A 20,115-nucleotide genomic window follows, 5' to 3' on the forward strand; every position below is an offset into this window, starting at 1 on the left:
ACTTAAGAAATTTCAAATAAAAATTGTGAAAATTATAGAATTTTTAATTTAAAACTAAAAACTTACCTAATTTGTAATTCTAAATTCTCAAAATAAAAAAAACCTTTAATTTAAAAGACTGACAATTTACATTTCGAAAAAGTACAAATGAAATCTCTTGAAATTTGAAGATTCATAAATCGAAATTGTTGACTTTTGATGGTTTCGGAAATCAAATGTCAAGTTTTTAATCCTAACTGTTTTAAAAAGAAGAAAATTTGATATTAAATCATCAAAATTTAAGAATTTTTAATAGAGAGTTTAAAAAATTAAGAATTCATAAATTTGAATAGATTTATGACTCAATGGTCTACTCTCTAAATATGAATCAGTGAAATTTCACTGATACAAATAGCCTCTTTACTGGAATTGTTTAAACTCATAAATCGCCTATATTTAAACATTTTTGTATGAAAGCTTTGAAGTTTGAAAACTTCTATTAAACAGTTGAACTAACGTCACAGTAGCTTCAATCCGCTCTTCATTCACAAGTATTGAAAATTTTTAATAAAACCAACACAAAATCTTTCCAGCAACTTAGGTAAATTATTTTTTAATCTTTACTTAAAGTGTGTACAAGATAAAGGAGAACGATAAGAACGAAGAAAAAGGTTTTGGCGACAATCGTTTCTCTCTTTTTTTTAAATGAATTTTCATTCAAAATTCTTCAAATTTTTCCTCCTTTTTAAAACTTTTATGACAGCTTCAATTTGCAGGTAAATTTGATTCACTTTCTCAATTAAAAATAAAATTGAAATTGGAAATTAAATGTATTGATGTATTGATCGCTCGATTCCTGGAAAACGAAAAAAAAAATGACAGAAAAAAATTGGTGGCAGCCATGCACTGATCGTGGCAGCCAACACCTGCTTGAAGTGGCGAGCCCTGTTGTAAACAATTAAATGGTTTTGTAAAAAAATAGTTTTTATTTTTGTTTAATTGAAGATTAGTTCTCAATGGAAATGTAAATACTCCATTTTCAGGGTGGCCGTTTTAATTAAAGAAAAAAACGTCTGGGCATCTCTCGGTTTTCAACAAATTACAACTTGTTTGTTTGTCTTATTTAAAATTTGTTTATCACCTATTTGTCACCTATTTTAGAGAGAAAAAAAAAGTCACCTATTCAACTTTTTTTTTGACGACAATAGGTACTGTGATGACTGTAATAATTTATATAAAAGAAACCATCATTCTATAAAGAAATTTTGATCTGATCTGCAGATCGTTGTCGATTGAGAGAGGCAGAAACGTCCATGTGGACAGGTTGAGGGAGGACGAGGATAGGTCTAAGAAATTGGAATCATCAATTCCTTGTTCAGACAGAGTCAGACGCATGGATACGATAATTCAGTTGACAGGAGGTACAGATTCAGCGACAGATTCAGCTTCCATGGGACCCGAGACGATTGCCAATGAAAGTGTCGACAATCTAAACAGCTCTCACTTCCGGTATGCGAGCGAAATGGAGACCGGAAACGAGTACAGTTATTATCCCAGAAATAATTTGACTTATCCGCCGCGAATAGACGAAACGCCAACCTCGCCGAAGCGTCTCTCTCTTGACGAAAGGTAAATCGAGCTGCTCAAAAAATTCTTGTAAATCCCTTATCCTCCTCCTTCTCCAGCCTCTTCTTCCAACAAATCCTGGCCTGAATTCTGCAACTGTTTTTTGATGTATGATGTTATTTGTTTTAATATATTGTGTCTCCTTTTTGCAATTTGTATTATAAACAAAAGGCGTTTTTGCCCAATTATAGACTCGAGCTTGAATTGGGTATCAAGAAACCAACGGAATATCATGCCCCCAATTTTAATTCTCTTCCCGGTGTTTATCCGCATTCTCCGTCCATTCAGCAACAGCAACAACAACAGCAGAGGGCGTTTCATCAACCATCTACAGTTTTGCAAGTATGTATTTTCTAACTTTATTAATAATAATTAAGTATCGTGGGAAAATTTATATTATTCGCATTAAAGAGTGAATCTAGAAGATGAATTATATTTATTAAGAAAATATTTTGTTTCTAAATACATTCTAAACATTCTTTATTTGGGTTTTAAAATTTTTTTAAAAATCAATTTTTTATGGAAAATTTACCTATTTTTGATAGAAATGTTATCATTTTCGTTAAAAAATGTTCTGTTATATAGAAAGTGTAACTATTCTATTTTTTGTTAGAAATTCATTTCTTTGGTTGAAAAAAAAAATATTTAGTTAAAATATCCTTTTTTTCCATGGAAAATGTATCTTTTAGTTGAAAGTTTTACTATTTTTGCTTGAAAATGCATCACTGTGATTAAAAATAAAAAATTAATTAATTTTCCTAAAAACTCGTTTTTTTCGTTTTTAAAATTTTACTTTTCTAACTGCAAATTGAACTATTCTAGTTTTGGTTTGTAAATTTATCTTTTTTTGATAAGAATTTATATATTTTATTGAAACTATACCTTTTTTGTTAGAAATTTCATCTTATGGGTTTAAAAGTGAATTTTTTGTTGAAAATTGATTTATTTAACCGTAAATTTAATTTTTCTATTTATGGTTAACAAATCATTTTTTTTTTTTTTTTTGACAAAAAAAAACAACTATTTTGTTGAAAACTAGTTCTTCTTTTTTTGGCTAAACATTTATTTTTCTAACATTTTAACTATTCCAATTTTGATTGAAAATTGATTTTTGTTTAGCTGAAAATTCATGTACTTTGGTGAAAATAAGTATTTTTTGATAGAAATATTAATTTTTTGGATTGAAAATTGAATTTTTTTTTTTTGAAGATTCATGATTTTAATTGAAAATTCATTTCTTAGGTTCAAAATTGTTGTTTTTTTTTATATAAAAACTAAACTAAAGAATGTTTAGAATGTATTTAGATCTGATATATTTTTTGCATTAATATAATTCATCTTCTAGGTTCACTGTTTAATGCAAATAATTTAAATATGAAAAGAAGTCAAAGTAATAGAAAACATATTCGCATTAAATAGTGAACCTACAAGATGAATTATATTAATTAAAAAATATTTTGTTTCTAAATACATTCTAAACATTCTTTATTTGGGTTTTAAAATTTTTTTAAAAATTGATTTTTTATAGAAAATTTACCTATTTTTGATAGAAATGTTATATTTTTCGTTAAAAAATGTTCTGTTACATAGAAAATGTAACTATTTTATTTTTTCCTAGAAATTCATTTCTTTGGTTGAAAAAAAAAATATTTAGTTAATATATCCTTTTTTTCCATGGAAAATGTATCTTTTAGTTGAAAATTTTACTATTTTTACTTGAAAATGCATCACTGTGATTAAAAATTAATTTCTTTGGCTAAAGCTTCATTTCGTATTAGTTTAAAATTATTTTCTTTAACTGAAGATGTAACTATTCCATTTTTGCTTGAAAATTTATATTTTTTGTTGAAAATTAATTAATTTTCCTAAAAACTCGTTTTTTTTTGTTTTTAAAATTTTACCTACCTTTTTTGTTAGAAATTTCATCTTATGAGTTTAAAAGTGAATTTTTTTGTTGAAAATTGATTTATTTAACCGTAAATTTAATTTTTCTATTTATGGTTAACAAATAATTTTTTTGAACAAAAAAAAACAACTATTTTATTGAAAACTAGTTCTTCTTTTTTTGACTGAACATTTATTTTTCTAACATTTTAACTATTCCAATTTGGATTGAAAATTGATTTTTGTTTAGATGAAAATTCTTGTATATTGGTGAAAATCAATATTTTTTAATAGAAAAATTAATCTTTTTGGATTGAAATTGAACTATTTGGTTGAAGATTCATCATTTTAATTGAAAATTCATTTCTTAGGTTCAAAATTGATTTTTTTAATTTAAAAACTCAACTAAAAAATTTTGTTTCTAAATACATTCTAAAAATTCTTTAGTTGAGTTTTCAAATAAAAAAAAATCAATTTTGAACTTGAGAAATTATCTTTGAACTAAAATGATGAATCTTCAACCGAAAATGTGAATTTTTCAACCAAATAGTTTAATTTTCAATCCAAAAGATTAATTTTTGTATCAAAAAATATTTATTTTCACCAAAGTATATGAATTTTGATCTAAAAAAGATCAATTTTCAACCAAAATTGAAATAGTTAAAATGGTAGAAAAATAAATGTTCAACCAAAAAAAGAAAAACTAGTTTTCACCAAAACAGTTGGTTTTTTATAATAAAAAATTATTCTTTAACCAAAAATATAAAAATTAAATTTCTGGTTAAAACAAGCAATTTTCTATGAAAAAAAAAGAATTTTTAACAAAAAAATTCAATTTTAAACCCAAAAGATGAAATTTCTAACAAAAAAGACACAGTTTCAATAAAATATAACTTGAATAGTTCAATTTTCAAATAGAAAAGTAAATTTTAAACAACATAAAAACGAGTTTTGTGGAAAATTAATTAATTTCCAACAAAAAATATAAATCTTCAAGCAAGAATAGAATAGCTAGATTTTCAGTTAAAAAAAATTAAGTTTCAGTCAAAAAAATTAATTTTTAATCACATGATGAAAATTGGAATTTTTGAGCAAAAATAGTAAAACTTTGAACCAAAAGATAAATTTTCCATGAAAAAAAAAAGAATTCTTAACTAAATTTTTTTTTAAACCAAAGAAATGAATTCTTAATAAAAAATAGAATAGTTAACTTTTCTACATAATAGATAATTTTTTAACCAAAAATATTACATTTCTATCAAAAAATTTAATTTCCTACAAAAAATGAAATACTTAAAGTGAATTTTCAGCTAAAATAATAAATCTTCAACCAAAAATGTGAATTTTTCAACCAAAAAGATTAATTTTTCTATAAAAAAATACTTATTTTCACCAAAGTACGTGAATTTTCATATAAAAAAGATCAATTTTCAACCAAAAATGCAATTTAATACCCAAAAGATGAATTTTCTAACAAAAAAGATACAGTTTCAATCAAATATATAAATTTTCATCTAAAAACGATAAATTTAGAAGCCAAAACTTGAATAGTTCAATTTGCAGTTAGAAAAGTAAATTTTAAATAACAAAAAATGAGTTTTCAAGAAAATTAATTCATTTTTTTAAACTAAAAATATAAATTTTCAAATAAAATGGAATAGTTACATTTTCAGTCAAAGAAATTAATTTTGAACGAAAAAGATACATTTTTCATGAAAATCAAACAACGAATTTTTAACAAAATATATATTTTTTCAAAAAAGAAATGAATTCGTAAAAAAAATAGAATAGTTAAAAAGATTATATTTCTATCAAAAAAGGTGAATTTTTAACTAAAATGATCAGTCTTAAACTAAAAATCGTAATTAATAACCAAGTGTATGAATTTTTCAATAAAAAGATAAATTTTTTACCAAAAATAAAATACTTAAATTTTCAGTTTGTAAAATAAATTTTTTACTAAAAAGATTAAGTTTAAACTAATGAGAAAATTCTTCTACGAAAAGAAGATGGATTTTCAATAAATAGTTGAATTTTCACCTAAAACAAATAAGTTTTCAACTAAAAATAGAATAATTAAATTTTCAGTATAAATTCAATTTTCAATAAAATCCAAGTAAATTTTCAAGGAAATAGTATAAGTTTCAACCAAGAAAATTAAGTTTATATAAAAAAAGATCAATTTCAGGCAAAAATGGAACAGTTACATTTTCAGTTAAAAAAATTAATTCTAAATAAGAAAAAACTAAATTTAAAGCAAACAATCAATTTCTTTTTAAAGTTAATCTCCTTGTTTAAAAATGATAATTTTAGTTAAAAATTCATCTTTTAGGTTGGAAATAAAATTAATTTGTTGAAAGTTAAACTCCTTTGTTAAAAATTAATTTTTTTTTGTTTGAAAATTCATTATTTTATTAAAAATGCATTTTTTTGTGTTGAAAAATGAGCTATTTCATTGAAAACTTGTTTTTTCTTTGGGCAAGAAGAAATTTTTTATTTCGAAAATTTAATTATTTTGTGGAAAATTTGTTTGTATTTTTTGGTTGAAAAATAACTTTTTTTGTAACTGAAAATTTAATTATTACTCGACTTGAAAATTACATAATATTAGTTTAATATTCATCCCTTTGATTGAAAATAGATTTTTTTACGAAAAATTTAATTATACAATTTTTTGTTGAAAAATGATCGTTTTTAGTTAAAAATTCGTCTTTTTTGGTTGAATATTGATTTTTTTAACCTAAAACTTTATTATTTCAGCTTTTGTTATAATTGATCTTTTTCAGTAAAAATTAAGTTTGTTTATTTGAAAATCCAACTATTTTAGTTAAGATTCATTATTTCAGTTGAAAAATGAGTTTTTAAAAATTTTGAAAATTCGTCTGATTTAGTAGAAATTAATCTATTAATTATTATAAATTATAAATTTAGCTATTAATTTTTGGTTGAAAACTGCTCTTTCTTACTTGCAAAACTACATTGTTACGAATTTGTCTTTTTTTGTTGAAAAGTCGAGTTTTTTTTCTAGAAAATTAAGCTTTTTGTTCAAAAATTCATCTATATGGTTGAAAATTTGGCTTTGTTATTTAAAAATTATACTATATCGGCGAAAATGTATGTATTTTGTTGTAAAATAGTAGAAAATGAATCTTTCTGGCTGAAAATTAAAGTATTCTAATTAAAAATTCATCATTTTAGTTGAAACTTTAACTACTTCATTAAAAAAATCAGTTTTTAACTAAAAATAGAATAATTATATTTCCAGTTCAAAAAAATAATAATTTTCTACAAAAAAAAAAACAATTTTCAACCAAAGTGATGAATTTTTAACTAAAATAATTAACTATACGGTTGAATATTTTTCTTCTTTAATTGATAATTCAACTATTTTGTTAAAAATTTATATATTTTGTTGAAAAATTGTATTTTTTGGTAGAAAATTAATCGCTTTATTTTTAAATTAATTTTATTGTTTAAAAATTTATCATTTTAGTTTTAGATTTAACCGTTATAACTGAAAATTCATCTCTTCGGTTGAATATTCATTTTTTTAACTGAAAATATAAATATATATTCAATTTTTGCTTGAAAAATTAACTATTTTTTTTAACTGAAATTTCAACTACTTCATTTTAAAAGATGAGATTTTTAGCGGAAAATTTAAGTATTTATTTCAAAATTCTCTTTTTCTTCAATTTTTCGCTCTGTTGTGTTAAAAAATTTATTAAAAAATCGATTTTTTAAAATAGAAAATGATCTTTTTCTTTTAAAGTTAATTTCCTCGTTTAAAAATTATTTTCAGTTAAAATTTTAAGTATTCCTAAATAATTAATTTTGTTTGTTTTGTTTAACCCAAATCTTAATTATATTAGTTTTCGTTCATAATTTATGTTTTTTAGTAAAAATTAATTTAGTTTGGTTGAAAATTCAACTATTTCATTTAAAGATTCATAATGTTTATTGAAAATTCATTAATTTTGAATTTTTTGGTCTGTTGTATTAAAGCATGTTTAGAATGAACGTCATCAATTAAAATTAATGTTTGTATTTTTTCCGTAAATATGAATGTCACTTTTATTTGACCGGGAAAATTGAAAAACTAGACCCGGAAATGACTAGGAATGTTATATCTTCTGCCGAATTGCAACCCTGTTAATGTTTTAAACTGAAACTTTAACTATTCTATTTTCCGTTGAAAATTGATCATTTTTGGTTGAAAATTCAAGTCTCTGGTTGAAAATTCGTTCTTTTAGATAAAAAATTAATCTACTTTTTGTTTTGTCCGAACTTTGTCTTTTTTAGAATGTAAATTTAATTACTTGGTTGAAAGTTGAACTTTTTTGATTAAAATTAATTTTTTGGTCAAGATTCAAAATTCATCTCTGTAGTTAAAAATTAGCTATTTTATCGAAACGTCGTTTTTTTCTGCCGAAAATGAATGTTTCTTTAGGCTGACAATTTAAGTTGAATTTTTGAACATTAATTTTTAAACTAAAATTTAACAAATCCATTTTTAGTTTACAATTTGTTGAAAATTCAATAATTTGAAATTTTTTTAACATTAGTTTTCTTTAAACTCAAAATTTAAATATTCTAATTGAATATTCCATAATCTTAATTAAAAAATTCATCTCTTCGGTTGAAGATTAATTTTTGAACTAAAAATTTTATATATGTATTCAGTTTTTGGTTGAAAAATGCTCGTGTTTAGTTAAAAATTCGTCTTTTTGGTACAAATTATTCTTCTTAGTTGAACATTCATCTTGGCTAAAAATGTAACAGTTCCAGTTAAAGATTCACGATTTTAGTTTAAAATTCACCAGTTTATTTGAAAATTAATTTTTTTAAACTGCAAATTTACCTATTTCATTTTTGGTTGAAAATTGATATTTTTAGTTCAAAATTTAACTATTCCATCCTGGGAATATTTAAGCAGGGTGGCCGCTGGAACGGAAAACCTGAAAAACCGCAATTTTATGGGACCGAGGAAAACCGGGAAATTACAGTGCATTTATTTTTTGACCGGGAATTTTACAAAATTTTTAGAATAAAAATGTTGTCCAACTTTCATTTCAACCGTTTTTTAAATAATTTTTCAAATTGTGATTTTTATCAATGAATATATCATTTAGTTTAGAATGCTTAATTCGAAAATCATTGACTTTAAAAGTTTTCCATTTTAGATTTTTAATTGTTAAGCATATATTTTAATTTAAAGAATCTTAAAACGCAGGTTTAAAGGTTAAAAAAAATTAGAAGTTTTTAAAATCGAAGATTTTTTTATAAAAAACAGAAGTTTTGAAAAGATTCAAAATTAATTAAAAACTTGAAATTATTACAAATAATTTAAACGAAGTGTGTTCACATTTTTTCAGAACCTCTAAATATGTTTTAAAATTAATAGAAATTTATCTACAATTTTTTAAAATCCAGCAAATTAAATAAAATCCTTAAAATCTTCCATGTTATTCTTTGATTATTTTTTAAATCTCTTAAAATCTTCTTAAAATTTATGTTACAATAATTTTTTAAAGTGAAAAATCATTTTCAATTTTCCTAATAATCTTAAGAAAATTTTTTATTCTTTTATTAGTCTTTCACCATTCTTAAAAAAATTCTAAACTTTTTTGTTTTAAATCTGAAAAAATCTAAAAGTTTGTATTATTTTTTATATTAAATTTAATACATAAATTTATTAATATATTATTTATATTAATTTTTTTAGATATTAAAAAATGTAAACGTGCGTTTTACTATTTTCAACTTAAAAATAAATCCATAATAATATAGTCATAATTAAAGGTTTTTATTAAATTTAAAATATGAGTCTAAATTATTTAATTTTTATCCCATTTAATTTGAAATTTCTTAATGTAGAAAAAGAATAAATATTTAATATTTAGCAATATTTCACTGTTCATTTAAGGCAAGTAAATTGAAACTTGAATCTTGAAAAATTGAAGCATTGAATCTTTAGATTTTCGAAGAACTTTTAATCTTTTAGAGTTACAATTTTAATTGTTCTATTTAAAAAGTGTTTAATTTATAAGTAAAATTGTTAAATTTTGACGCACATATAACAATTGAACACTTATTATTTGTAAAAAAAATTTGAGCGATTTTAAGAGATATGTAGAAGTTTTGAAAAGATTAAAAATTAATTAAAAAGTTGAAATTATTCCAAATAATTTAAACGAAATTTGTTCACATTTTTTTAGAACCTCTAAATATATTTTAAAGTTAATCGAAATTTTCCTACAATTTTTTAAAATCCAGCAAATTAAATAAAGTCTTCCATGTTATTGTTTGATCATTTTTTAAATCTCTTAAAATCTTCTTAAACTTTCTGTTACAATAATTTTTCAAAGTGAAGAACCATTTTCAATTTTCCCAAGAATCTTAAGAAAATTTTAAATCTTTTTTAGTCTTACAATTCTTAAATAAAATTCTAAATTTTTGTTTTGAAATCTGCAAAAATCTAAATTTTATTATTAATTCGGCTGCTTTAAATTTGCAGGATTTTCTAAAACTTATAGAAAAAATGCAATGCATTTTGAAATATATTTAAAAGTTCCGAAAAAAATTATAAAATTATTTTGAATTTGGAAAAACTTAAAACCACTTCTAGATTTTTTAAGATTTTGAAATAAAATTTTAAAGCTTTTGAAGGTTGTCTATACTATTTAAAATAAAAATAAGTTATCTTTTGATTTAAGAACTGTTAATTTAAAAAAAAAAAATATTTTTCAATTTTTAATGTGTCTTGCTTAAAATTACTTAAAATAAAGAATTTTGCACATTTTTAAAGTTCATTGCTGGATTCTTTAATTTAGACTATTGAAAATGTTAACTTGAATTTATATTTTTGCAACTAAATCTGAATCGTTGAACTCTATAATTTATAAAAGTTCTCAATTTTGCAGTTTATTTGCAATTCACTTAAAACTGTTCAATTTAAAAGTGTTAGTAGCATTTGAATACACAATTTTTGAATTGAAAACTTTTAAACTTCAATTTTAAAAGTTTGGAATTCAAGTGTTTCACTTTGAATCTTTTATTTTTTTATTTATCTTCGGCCATAAAAAACGTTTGCCACCCTGATTTAAGATACCCAGAAACCGGGAATTTTCAGATATTTTTTTTCTCTCAAAATTTTAGTAGAAGTCCTGTTCTTGATCTTTATACAAAAAAAAAAAACTTGAATATAAAGCATGATTCTAATATTAATTTATGGATATTTAGGTCGGCAATGTTTTGCAAGTAGTGCCAGGAGATTACTCTGGTATTCCTGTACCAGCAGTCGTTCGAAATGAAGTGCCGCCAGCTCCTCCTCCAGTTGCAGCGAGTAAAGTCGTTCGAGTTGGAAATGTTTTGCAAGTTGTGCCGACAACATCGATCGATTGGAGTAGCAGTCATCCTCCGCCTCCAATCGATCGAAAGACTGTAACAAGATATCCCGCTCCTCCTCCTCTTCCTCTTGCTCCTCCACCTCCTCCTCCTCCTCCTGCCAAAATTCCTATTCCAGTTCCTACTTCTGTTCCTCCTCCTCCTCCTGCTCCTGTTCCCGTCTCTGTCCCCATGTCGGTTCCGCCAGTTCCTGTCCCACTTCCGGTCCCTGTTCCCGTTTCCGTTAATCCTCCCGGTCTTGGGACCACGATAACTCCCATTCCGCTTCCAATTCCACTTCCCATTCCCATGCCTCTTTCTATACCACTGCCTGTCACTGCGGCACCGGTCGCGACACCTGTCAAGAAAATACCAACCCCTCCAAAAGGTAAGCTGGATTTTTTTTTTTTTTTTTACTAATATTTTTTTCTCTCTTTATTTCTGAGTTTAATTTATCATTGGTTTGTTGATTTGATACGATCTTTTGAAATGACTGGGTGACGACTTGATCGAAAAAACCGGGAATTGAATTTAAAAGCCAGGAGTTTACTTCTGATTGTAGTAAAATTCAAATTTTCGTTATTTTAATAATTTTTTTGTCAATTTAGAAAAGTGATTTCTACTTTATTTACAGTTGTAGGACGTATGAGTGGATTTGAATGTTGGTTTGGCTTTTAAAATAGCCTCCGACGGGTTGTCTTCTCGATTTTTGAGTTTATACACCCGATTTCAATAGGTTACGAAATAATTCTAAAGATTTCAGAATTTTTCAAAGATTTTATAATATTTAAAAGGATTTTTGAACATTATAAAAAAGAGCTCACGAATTTTAAAGACTTGAAAAGGATTTAAGAAGTGGAAAAGCGTTTAAACAATATTTCAATGATTTGACACAAAGATTTCGAATATTTCATAAAGATTTTAAAACTCTGAAAAAAATGCAAAATAATACTAATATTTTTAATGATTTCAAATTGAATACAAAAAGTGTACCAGATTTCAAAGATTTCGAAAGTTTTTAAAGATTTTAAGCGATTAAAAAATTGTTTAAAATATTTCAAAGTATTTTACCAAGATATAAAGGATTTCGAAGATTGTATAAAAAATTCAAAAGATTTCACAAAGATTATAAATATTTTAATGATTGATTCTTTAATTCAGAGAATTGAAAATGTTAACGTGGATTTAAATTTTTGGAACCTAATCTAAATTTTTGAACTCTATAATTTATGAATGTTCAAAATTCAAAATTCTGATATATTTCAACAAGATTTATATCAAATTTAAATTAATCGTTGCAACACTTTTTTATCAATCAAAAAAACAACTATTTTTTCCATTCTCAACCTAATGAGAAGGTATTGGTTTTATGTAAAATTTCACTTGGTTGGTTTTCATCAAATCTCCACGTTTTGAGACCCCCTGAGTCAGAAAAAACGATTTTTACGAAGGGGTTTGTCTGTCTGTCGTCTGTATTCTGTAGGCACGATAACTTTCGAAAAATTGATCAGATTGGATGCTGCTTTGGCACACTTTTTTAAGGCCTAAAAAGAAAGAACGAGTTCGTAAACCAGCTGTTTTGGATGAAAATTCAAAAAGTGAGCGTATTTTCATAATTTTTGAAACCACATTTTTTAAAGACTTAAAAATTCTATTTACGGTTATTCATATTAATCAGGAACTTAAACAATTTATCTTAATTACTTTTTTTCTATAAAAAGAAAATTATCAGAGTTAGAGCATTTTTAAAATTAAAAAAAAAACAACTAAAATTAGCATTTTAAGCCAAACAACGCATGATATGAAAAAAAGTCAAGAGTAGAAAAACGTTGATTTTTGAAAGCCCTACAAGATTATCATAACCATTTTTTTAATTTGGTCGAAAAATTGAAAATTTGATCGTACCAAAAGAATGAAAAATTCCATTTTTTTTTGTCAAATTATGCAAGATACGAAAAAAATGACAAAGCTAAAATTGCGCGACCTGGAAACATCTACCAAATTTGTTATGAACGTAGTTTTTCGTTTTCATTCGTAAAAAACAACATTAAAATTTTTAAAATTTAAAAATTTGGGCTAACGATACAGGCTATAAAAAAATGAGACAATACGTGTTTTAATCCAAAAAAGAGCTACAAATTTTTAATAATTATTTTTTATAGAATGCGCAGTTTTTGTTTTATACGTAAAAAACAATAAAAATAAAACAAGTTAATTATTTGACAAACGACACAAGCTATGAAAAAATAGGCACAATTTATGAAAATAATAAAAAAGACAAAAGTTACGCTTCCAAAAAATACCCCCAAAACTCATTGAAATTTTTCATGAATAATTTTTGATAGGACACGTAGTTTTGGCTTTAGTAGTAAAAAATAACGTTAGAAATAAACAAATTACATTTTTTTGTTGAAAAAACGACACAAGGTACGAACTAAAATTAACAGACAACAGTTGTTCATCTAAAAAAATCTATAAATTTATAATTGATCATTTTTAGTTAGGACGGGTAGATTTTCTTTCAATCGTAAAAAATAAGATTGCAAATAAAAAATAGTAGTGTTTCTTTAATCGTAAAAAACAAGATTAAAAATAAAAAATGATAAAAACAAGGAAATAAGAATTAGTATAATTCAATTTTTATACATATTATGAATTGTAATGATATAAATTTAGTGAAATGTTATATGTTTCAGCGCAGTTTATAATACAATTTAAAGCAAAATAAGAAACAAATATTAAAATAATCATGATGAATACAATTTGTGCTTTATTTTGTAATATCTGAATGCACAATCCCAGGCAAAGTTACATAAAAAATGTATTATATTTGATATAAAAGTGTTGTGTATGATGTAGAAAAGTTGACATTTAGGACAAAATTGAGTGCGAAGCACGAGATACGTGATGAGAATGTTTCCGTTAAAGCCGAAAGAGCTTTAACAAAAGAGAGTTCACAATCACAAAATTACAGTTGTTGGTCCGTTGACCTTTGATTTTAAAAGGTCTGTGCACGAATGCGGAAGAAATGCAAAGACCGAGCGCGGAGTGCGAGAGCCATCAGTCGCGCGCCGTAGGTGCGCCCAAACTCTCGAGTCTAAAATATAAAAAAATGTTAGCTCTTTTAACAAAAGAGAATTCACAATCACAAAATTACAGTGGTAGATGTTTTGAGTCTTAATTTAAAAAGGTTTGTGCAAGAATGTGCTCTAACGATTATTTCAAATTTGATATAAATCTTGGCATAATATATCCAAGAAACGATAGAAACAATAAAATTTACAGTACACAAAAATTTGATTTAAATTTCATTCCTGAAGAACGTGGTAAGTTATTGAGCATTTAATAACAAAATTTTTGAATTGAAAAACTTGTAAACTTCTATTTTAAAAGTTTACAATTCAGTTCTACTTTGAATGCTTTAAATTTTTTTTATTACTGTAAATGGAAAAAAGGTTTGGAATAAAGTTAGATTTAAAAAATTTTATTGACCGGGAAAAATGTTTGCGAACCGGGAAATGATCGGGAATTTTTTTCCTTGATTAACCCTCAAACGGTACACTGGTGCGAATTCGCACCCGAACTTTTTTCATTTTATTGGAATTTACGCAAACACAGCTGCAGCGGATTATCCCCACATGTATTAAATATATATGTCAAATATCTCTGATATATGCTAGTCGGTTATCATATGTTCAATATATTAAATAATTAATATTACGATTGCAAACAAACCAATTTGCACCAGTGTACCGTTTGGGGGTTAAAATGGTCAGTCTGAATGTACAAAAATGACAAATAACTGTCTTTTTTTCAGAAGCACCAACGATGCCTGTCTACGATTACGAAGCCATTCTTGAGGTCCGTCGGCGGGAGAAAGAGGAGCGTAAGCGTGTCCGCGATGAGCGTAAACGGGAGAAAGAGCGACGGAAGGTGGAAAGAGCGAATCGACGAGCCGAGCGTATTCAGGGAAGACGGCTTCTTATACGTCGACCAGATATTGATCAGAAGCAGCTCGATCGTTTGAAAAAGAAGCACCTTGCCGAGGATCGGGCCGAGTCGGAAGCTGCTGCTGCTGCTGCTGGAAAACAGAAGGCTGAAGATGCCGAGGAAGTGAAGAGGGAAGCTGTGGCGAGCGGAAGTGGTACTAGCAGTAGTAGTAAAAGTAGTTCTGTGGCCGTCCGAGGAGAGAAAGTGGGCGAGGGTGAGGAAGAGGAGGAGGAAGAGGCCGTCGAGCCCGAGGCCGAAGCTGAGGCTGAGGACGACGAGGACGAGGATGGCGACGAGGAGGATGAGGAAGAGGAGGAGGAGGATGAGAAAAAATCTAGTCCAGCCGTCATTCAGTTGAGTGAAATTCCGACACCGGCGGAAGTTGCGCAGTCGATTCAAATTGAGGTTGATCTTGACGTTGAAGTTAAAGAGTGGCCTTCTCTGCCTCCACCGCCCCTCAAAGGCATTCTTGTCGCTCCAGGTTTTGGGTGAGCAAAATATTTATTTTAGTAAATATTCAGCGATCATAGTCCTTGTTCCCTCCTTTTTTTTTTATTTATTTAAAAAATTTCCTTGAAAAAAATAGCAACCTAAAATTGAGAATTTTTACGCTATTTTTGCCTTTTCTCCTCCTTTTTGTAGAAAGTTTTGACTTATTTTTTAAGAAGCAGGGTGGCGACTTGACCGGGAAATGACTGGGAATTTAATTCAAAAACCGGAAATTTACTTCTGATTGCAGAATAATTCAAATTTTCATTATTTTAATGATTTTGTTAAATTTAGAAAACTAATATATTTATTTGTCATTTGGAAATTAAATAGTTTTTAATTTTGATAAATTGCAATTCAAGGTTTTGTAATTTTGATGATTTATTTTCGATATTCTTTGATTTGAAAGATTTAAAATTGAAAACTTGACTTACACATCTGTAAAATTAAAAAGTTTTCAGTTGTAGATTATTAAAATTGAAGGGTTTTTTAATGCAACAATTTAAAATTACAAAATTATGCAAATTTTAAGTTTTAGAATTAAAAATTCTGTAATTTGGATGATTAATGTTTGAAATTTTTGTAATTTAGAATATTTACAATTGCAAACCTGACTTTTGATTTTCAGAATTAAAAAATTTAGGAATTTTTATTTCAACATTTTAAAAGTTAAAGTGTCTTGAGTTGCAAATCTTTAAAATTTAATTTTTTAATTTTTACAATTACAATTAAAATTAGGGAAATTTTCAGTTTTTCAAAAAAAAAACTTTAATTAAACCTAATAAAGCTGTAATTTTTATGATTTAATTACAAATCTTTAAGATTTACGTTTTTAATTTTGACAATTTAAATCCAAATTAGGGACATTTTAAGTTTTGCCAAAAAAAAACTTTAATTAAACTTAATAAAGCTGTAATTTTTATGATTTAATTACAAATCTTTAAAATTTAAGTTTTATCTTGACAATTTAAATCAAAATTGGGAAATTTTTATGTTTTGCTATAAAAAAAAAATTAAATTTGAAGATTGATATTCGAAATTTCTTCAACTTGAAAAATTGAGAATTGAAAACTTGATTTTCAAAATCATAAAAATTCAAGAAAATATATTTATACATTTTTAAAATTGAAGAGCTTTTAAATTTGACAATTAGCAGTTAAAAATCTTGCAAATTTATTGTTTTATAATTTAAAAAGCTGTAATTTTTATGATTTAATACGATATTTCTTTAATTTGGAAGATTCAGAACTGAAAACTTCACTGTTGGTATACAAAATCATCAAAAATTTAAGAATTTTTTGTTTACACATTTTTAACATTAAAAAGAGTTTAAAATTGCAAATCTTTAAATTTTAAGTATTTAATTTTGACAATTTAAATTTAAATTAACGAAAATTTTAAGTTTTTCCATAAAAAATAACTTTAATTTTTTTGGATTAATATTCGAAATTTCTTCAACTTGAAAAATTGATAATTGAAAACTTTTGATTTTAAGAATCATCAAAATTCAAGAAAATATATTTATACATTATTCAAATTGAAGAGCTTTTAAATTTGACAATTAGCAGTTAAAAATCTTGCAAATTTATTGTTTTATAATTTAAAAAGCTGTAATTTTTATGATTTAATACGATATTTCTTTAATTTGGAAGATTCAGAATTGAAAACTTTCACTTTTGGTATATAAAATCATCAAAATTTAAGAATTTTTTTAAATAGATTTTTAAGATTAAAAAAACTTTAAAACGGCAAATCTTTAAAATTTAAGTTTTTAATTTTGACAGTTTAAATCAAAATTAGGAAAATTTTAAGTTTTTCCATAAAAAATAACTTTAATTTTGATTATTAATATTCGAAATTTCTTCAAAAATTTTCAAATTTGACAATTAGCAATTAAAAAGTATGCAAATTTAATGCTTTACAATTAAAAAGCTGTAATTCTTGTTATTTAATACGAAATTTCTTTAATTTAGAAGATTCAGAATTGAAAATTTTCACTTTTGGTATTTAAAATCAATTTTAAACCAAATAGTTAAAATTTCAACCAAGAAGGATAATTTTCTACCAAAAAGACGAATTTTCCACAAATTACATAAATTTGTAACCAAATAGTTAAAATTTTAACCAAGAAGATTAATTTTCTACCAAAAAAGATAAATTTTCAACAAAATATATCAATTCTTAAGAAAATGTTTTTATTCTTTTCAAGCCTTTCACAATTCTTAAAAAGTTTCTAAATTTTTTGGTTGAAATGTTCAAAAATCTACATTTTATTTTAAATTCTGCTGTGGGTATTTGCACCAAAATTTCGGTGTAAATAGCCCATTTTTTCGGGTCACAAACATCGTGTAAATAATGTGAAATAATTTCAAGTTCTAAATTTAATTTAAATATTTTTTAAACTTCTAAATATCTCTTAAAATTACTCGAATTTTTTCTCCAGATAATAAGAGTTTCTATTGTTATTTATAAATTCAAATTGTAAGGATTTTTTTTTTTAATTTTTAGGATTTTATCAAAGTTGTAGGAAAAATTCAATTCATTTAAAAATATATTTAAACGTTTCGAAAAAATTTCAGTAATGATTTTAAATCTGGAAAAATATAAATTCACTTCTTGATTTCTCAATATTTTGAAATAAATTTTTTAAGTTTTTAAGAATGCTTAAACTATTTAAAAGAAAAATAATGTAACTTCTTTTAAAATGTTTAAGGTAACAAACATTATTCTTAAGGTTTTAATTTGCCTAGCTTAAAACTACTTAAAAAATATAATTTATAAAAGTTCTACATTCTGCAGTTTATCTGCATTTCATTAAAAAAGTTTTAATTGAAAATCGTTAGTAGCTTGCATTTTATACGTGTAAATTTAATTTATTGTCTAAATTACTTTAAATTGAAAAATGTTTAGAATAGAGTCCGAATTTTTCAATTTGGTTGACCCTGAAAAATGTTTGCGAACAGGATAAAAACCGTGAAATGACCAGGAATTTTTTTTCTTTGATTAAAACGGCCACCCTCTTCTTTATTTATTTATTACTTCAAATGGATAAATGTTAACATTTCTCAATTTTATTGACCGTGAAGCATGTTTGCGAAAGGGTCACACCCTCGCTAATATTTGAATATGAATGGCGAGATAAAAGTCCCGAGAGTTTTAAAAAGAAAGTTTTTCAGTCACCTTGAAATTCCATTTTTTACGATTGATTTTTTTTTTTCAGAGTAATTTTAAATGGAGACACGGAAGATCTTTTTGGCGATGAAGATGGTGCTGCGGAGCGAGACGAACTTGAACAAAATGACGAAGGATCGATGGTGGATGCAACGGAAGTGAGTAGAGATAATGGAGATGGGGAGAAGACGAAGTTGCAGACGAGAAAGAGACAGACAAGGGCGCAAAGAATGAGGAGAGCGAAGAAAAATGTCCAGTTTGCTGATGGCATTAGACCAGGGGAGGGTACTAGTCCAAGTGGTGGCGAGGGCGATATGCCGTCTCCTCCACCTCCGACGACGACGACGGCTGTTGCCAAAGAAAGTGTCCTTGAACTCATCAGGAGATCGCGGACCAGAAAAAGCAGGAGGAAGCAGAAACGAGCCAAATCATCGAAAACGAAGAAGAAGGTTAAGGTGATTACTTGGACGCATTTTTCCATTTTATTTTGCTTAAAATATTTTCTATTTCAAATCGTAACGTATTTAATTGCTGCCGGAAAATCCGGGAAATGACGGGAAACTTGATTCAGTGAGCGAGATTTTTAATCCTGAATTTACTAATATGCCAAATTAAAAGTTGTTTCGTATATTTTATTATTCTAATTGTGAGTTTGTGAAGATTTATGAGCGGCGATTTCAAATAAGAATTTTAATTTCGAACTTTGAGATGGAAAATTTTCTAAAAGATTTACAATTCTGAGTTGAGACAGGGAATTTCAGTAAATAGATATAATTTTGAGAATTAGATTAGAGAATTCTCGTAATTGAAATACCACTCTGTGGCATTTTTTTTTTTTTTTTTTACGAAAAAGATGAGCTTTTCACAGAAAAGTTGAACTTTCAACCAAATAGTTCAATTTTAAATCCAAAAGGTAAATTTTAAACACTGGAGACTAATTTATTTTTGACCAAAAAAGACGAATTTTCCGAACGTAATAAATTTTCAACTAAATAATTAAAATTCGAACCAGTAAAGTGAATTTTTTCACCAGGAAAGACGAATTTTTTAACAAAATACATCAATTTTCAACCAAGTAGTTGAGCTTTCAAACAAGAAGATTAATTCTCTAAAAAAAAAAGACGATTTTTTAACGAAAACTAGACAAAAAATTTGAACTTAAAACCGAATAGTTAAATTTTCAACCTAAAATATAAATTTTAAAGACGGAAGATTATTTTTCTACCAAAAAAGAGCAATTTTCAACAAAATACATAAATTTGTAACCAAATGATTAAATTTTTAACCAATTAGATTAATTTTCTACCGGAAAAGACAAATTTTCAACAAAATAATTCAATTTTCAATTAAGAAAGTTAATTTTCTACCAAAAAGACGAATTCTTAACAAATTACATAAATTTGTAATCAAATAGTTAAAATTTTTAACAAGAACATTAATTTGCTACCAAAAAGGATGAAATTTCAACAAAGTATATCAATTTTGAAACAAATAGTTAAAATTTTAACCAATAAGATTAATTTTCAACCAGAAAAGACAAATTTTCAACAAAATACATCAATTTTCAATTAAGAAAGTTAATTTTCTACC

At 25.5% G+C, this 20,115-nt stretch overlaps 1 protein-coding gene across 1 annotated transcript in view; it reads left to right on the forward strand.

Moving 5' to 3' along the window:
• Positions 1–20,115, forward strand: part of LOC117182015 (serine/arginine repetitive matrix protein 2-like) — a 112,788-nt gene that overhangs the window by 88,210 nt on the left and 4,463 nt on the right. The window contains exons 12-16 of the mRNA XM_033375033.1: positions 1,261–1,608; positions 1,797–1,947; positions 10,732–11,263; positions 14,693–15,353; positions 18,575–18,980. Coding sequence (XP_033230924.1) covers positions 1,261–1,608; positions 1,797–1,947; positions 10,732–11,263; positions 14,693–15,353; positions 18,575–18,980 — 2,098 coding nt within the window. The remainder of the gene's footprint in view (positions 1–1,260; positions 1,609–1,796; positions 1,948–10,731; positions 11,264–14,692; positions 15,354–18,574; positions 18,981–20,115) is intronic.

This window comes from Belonocnema kinseyi, chromosome 10 (genome assembly GCF_010883055.1).
Source record: "Belonocnema kinseyi isolate 2016_QV_RU_SX_M_011 chromosome 10, B_treatae_v1, whole genome shotgun sequence".
Lineage (NCBI taxonomy): Eukaryota > Metazoa > Arthropoda > Insecta > Hymenoptera > Cynipidae > Belonocnema > Belonocnema kinseyi.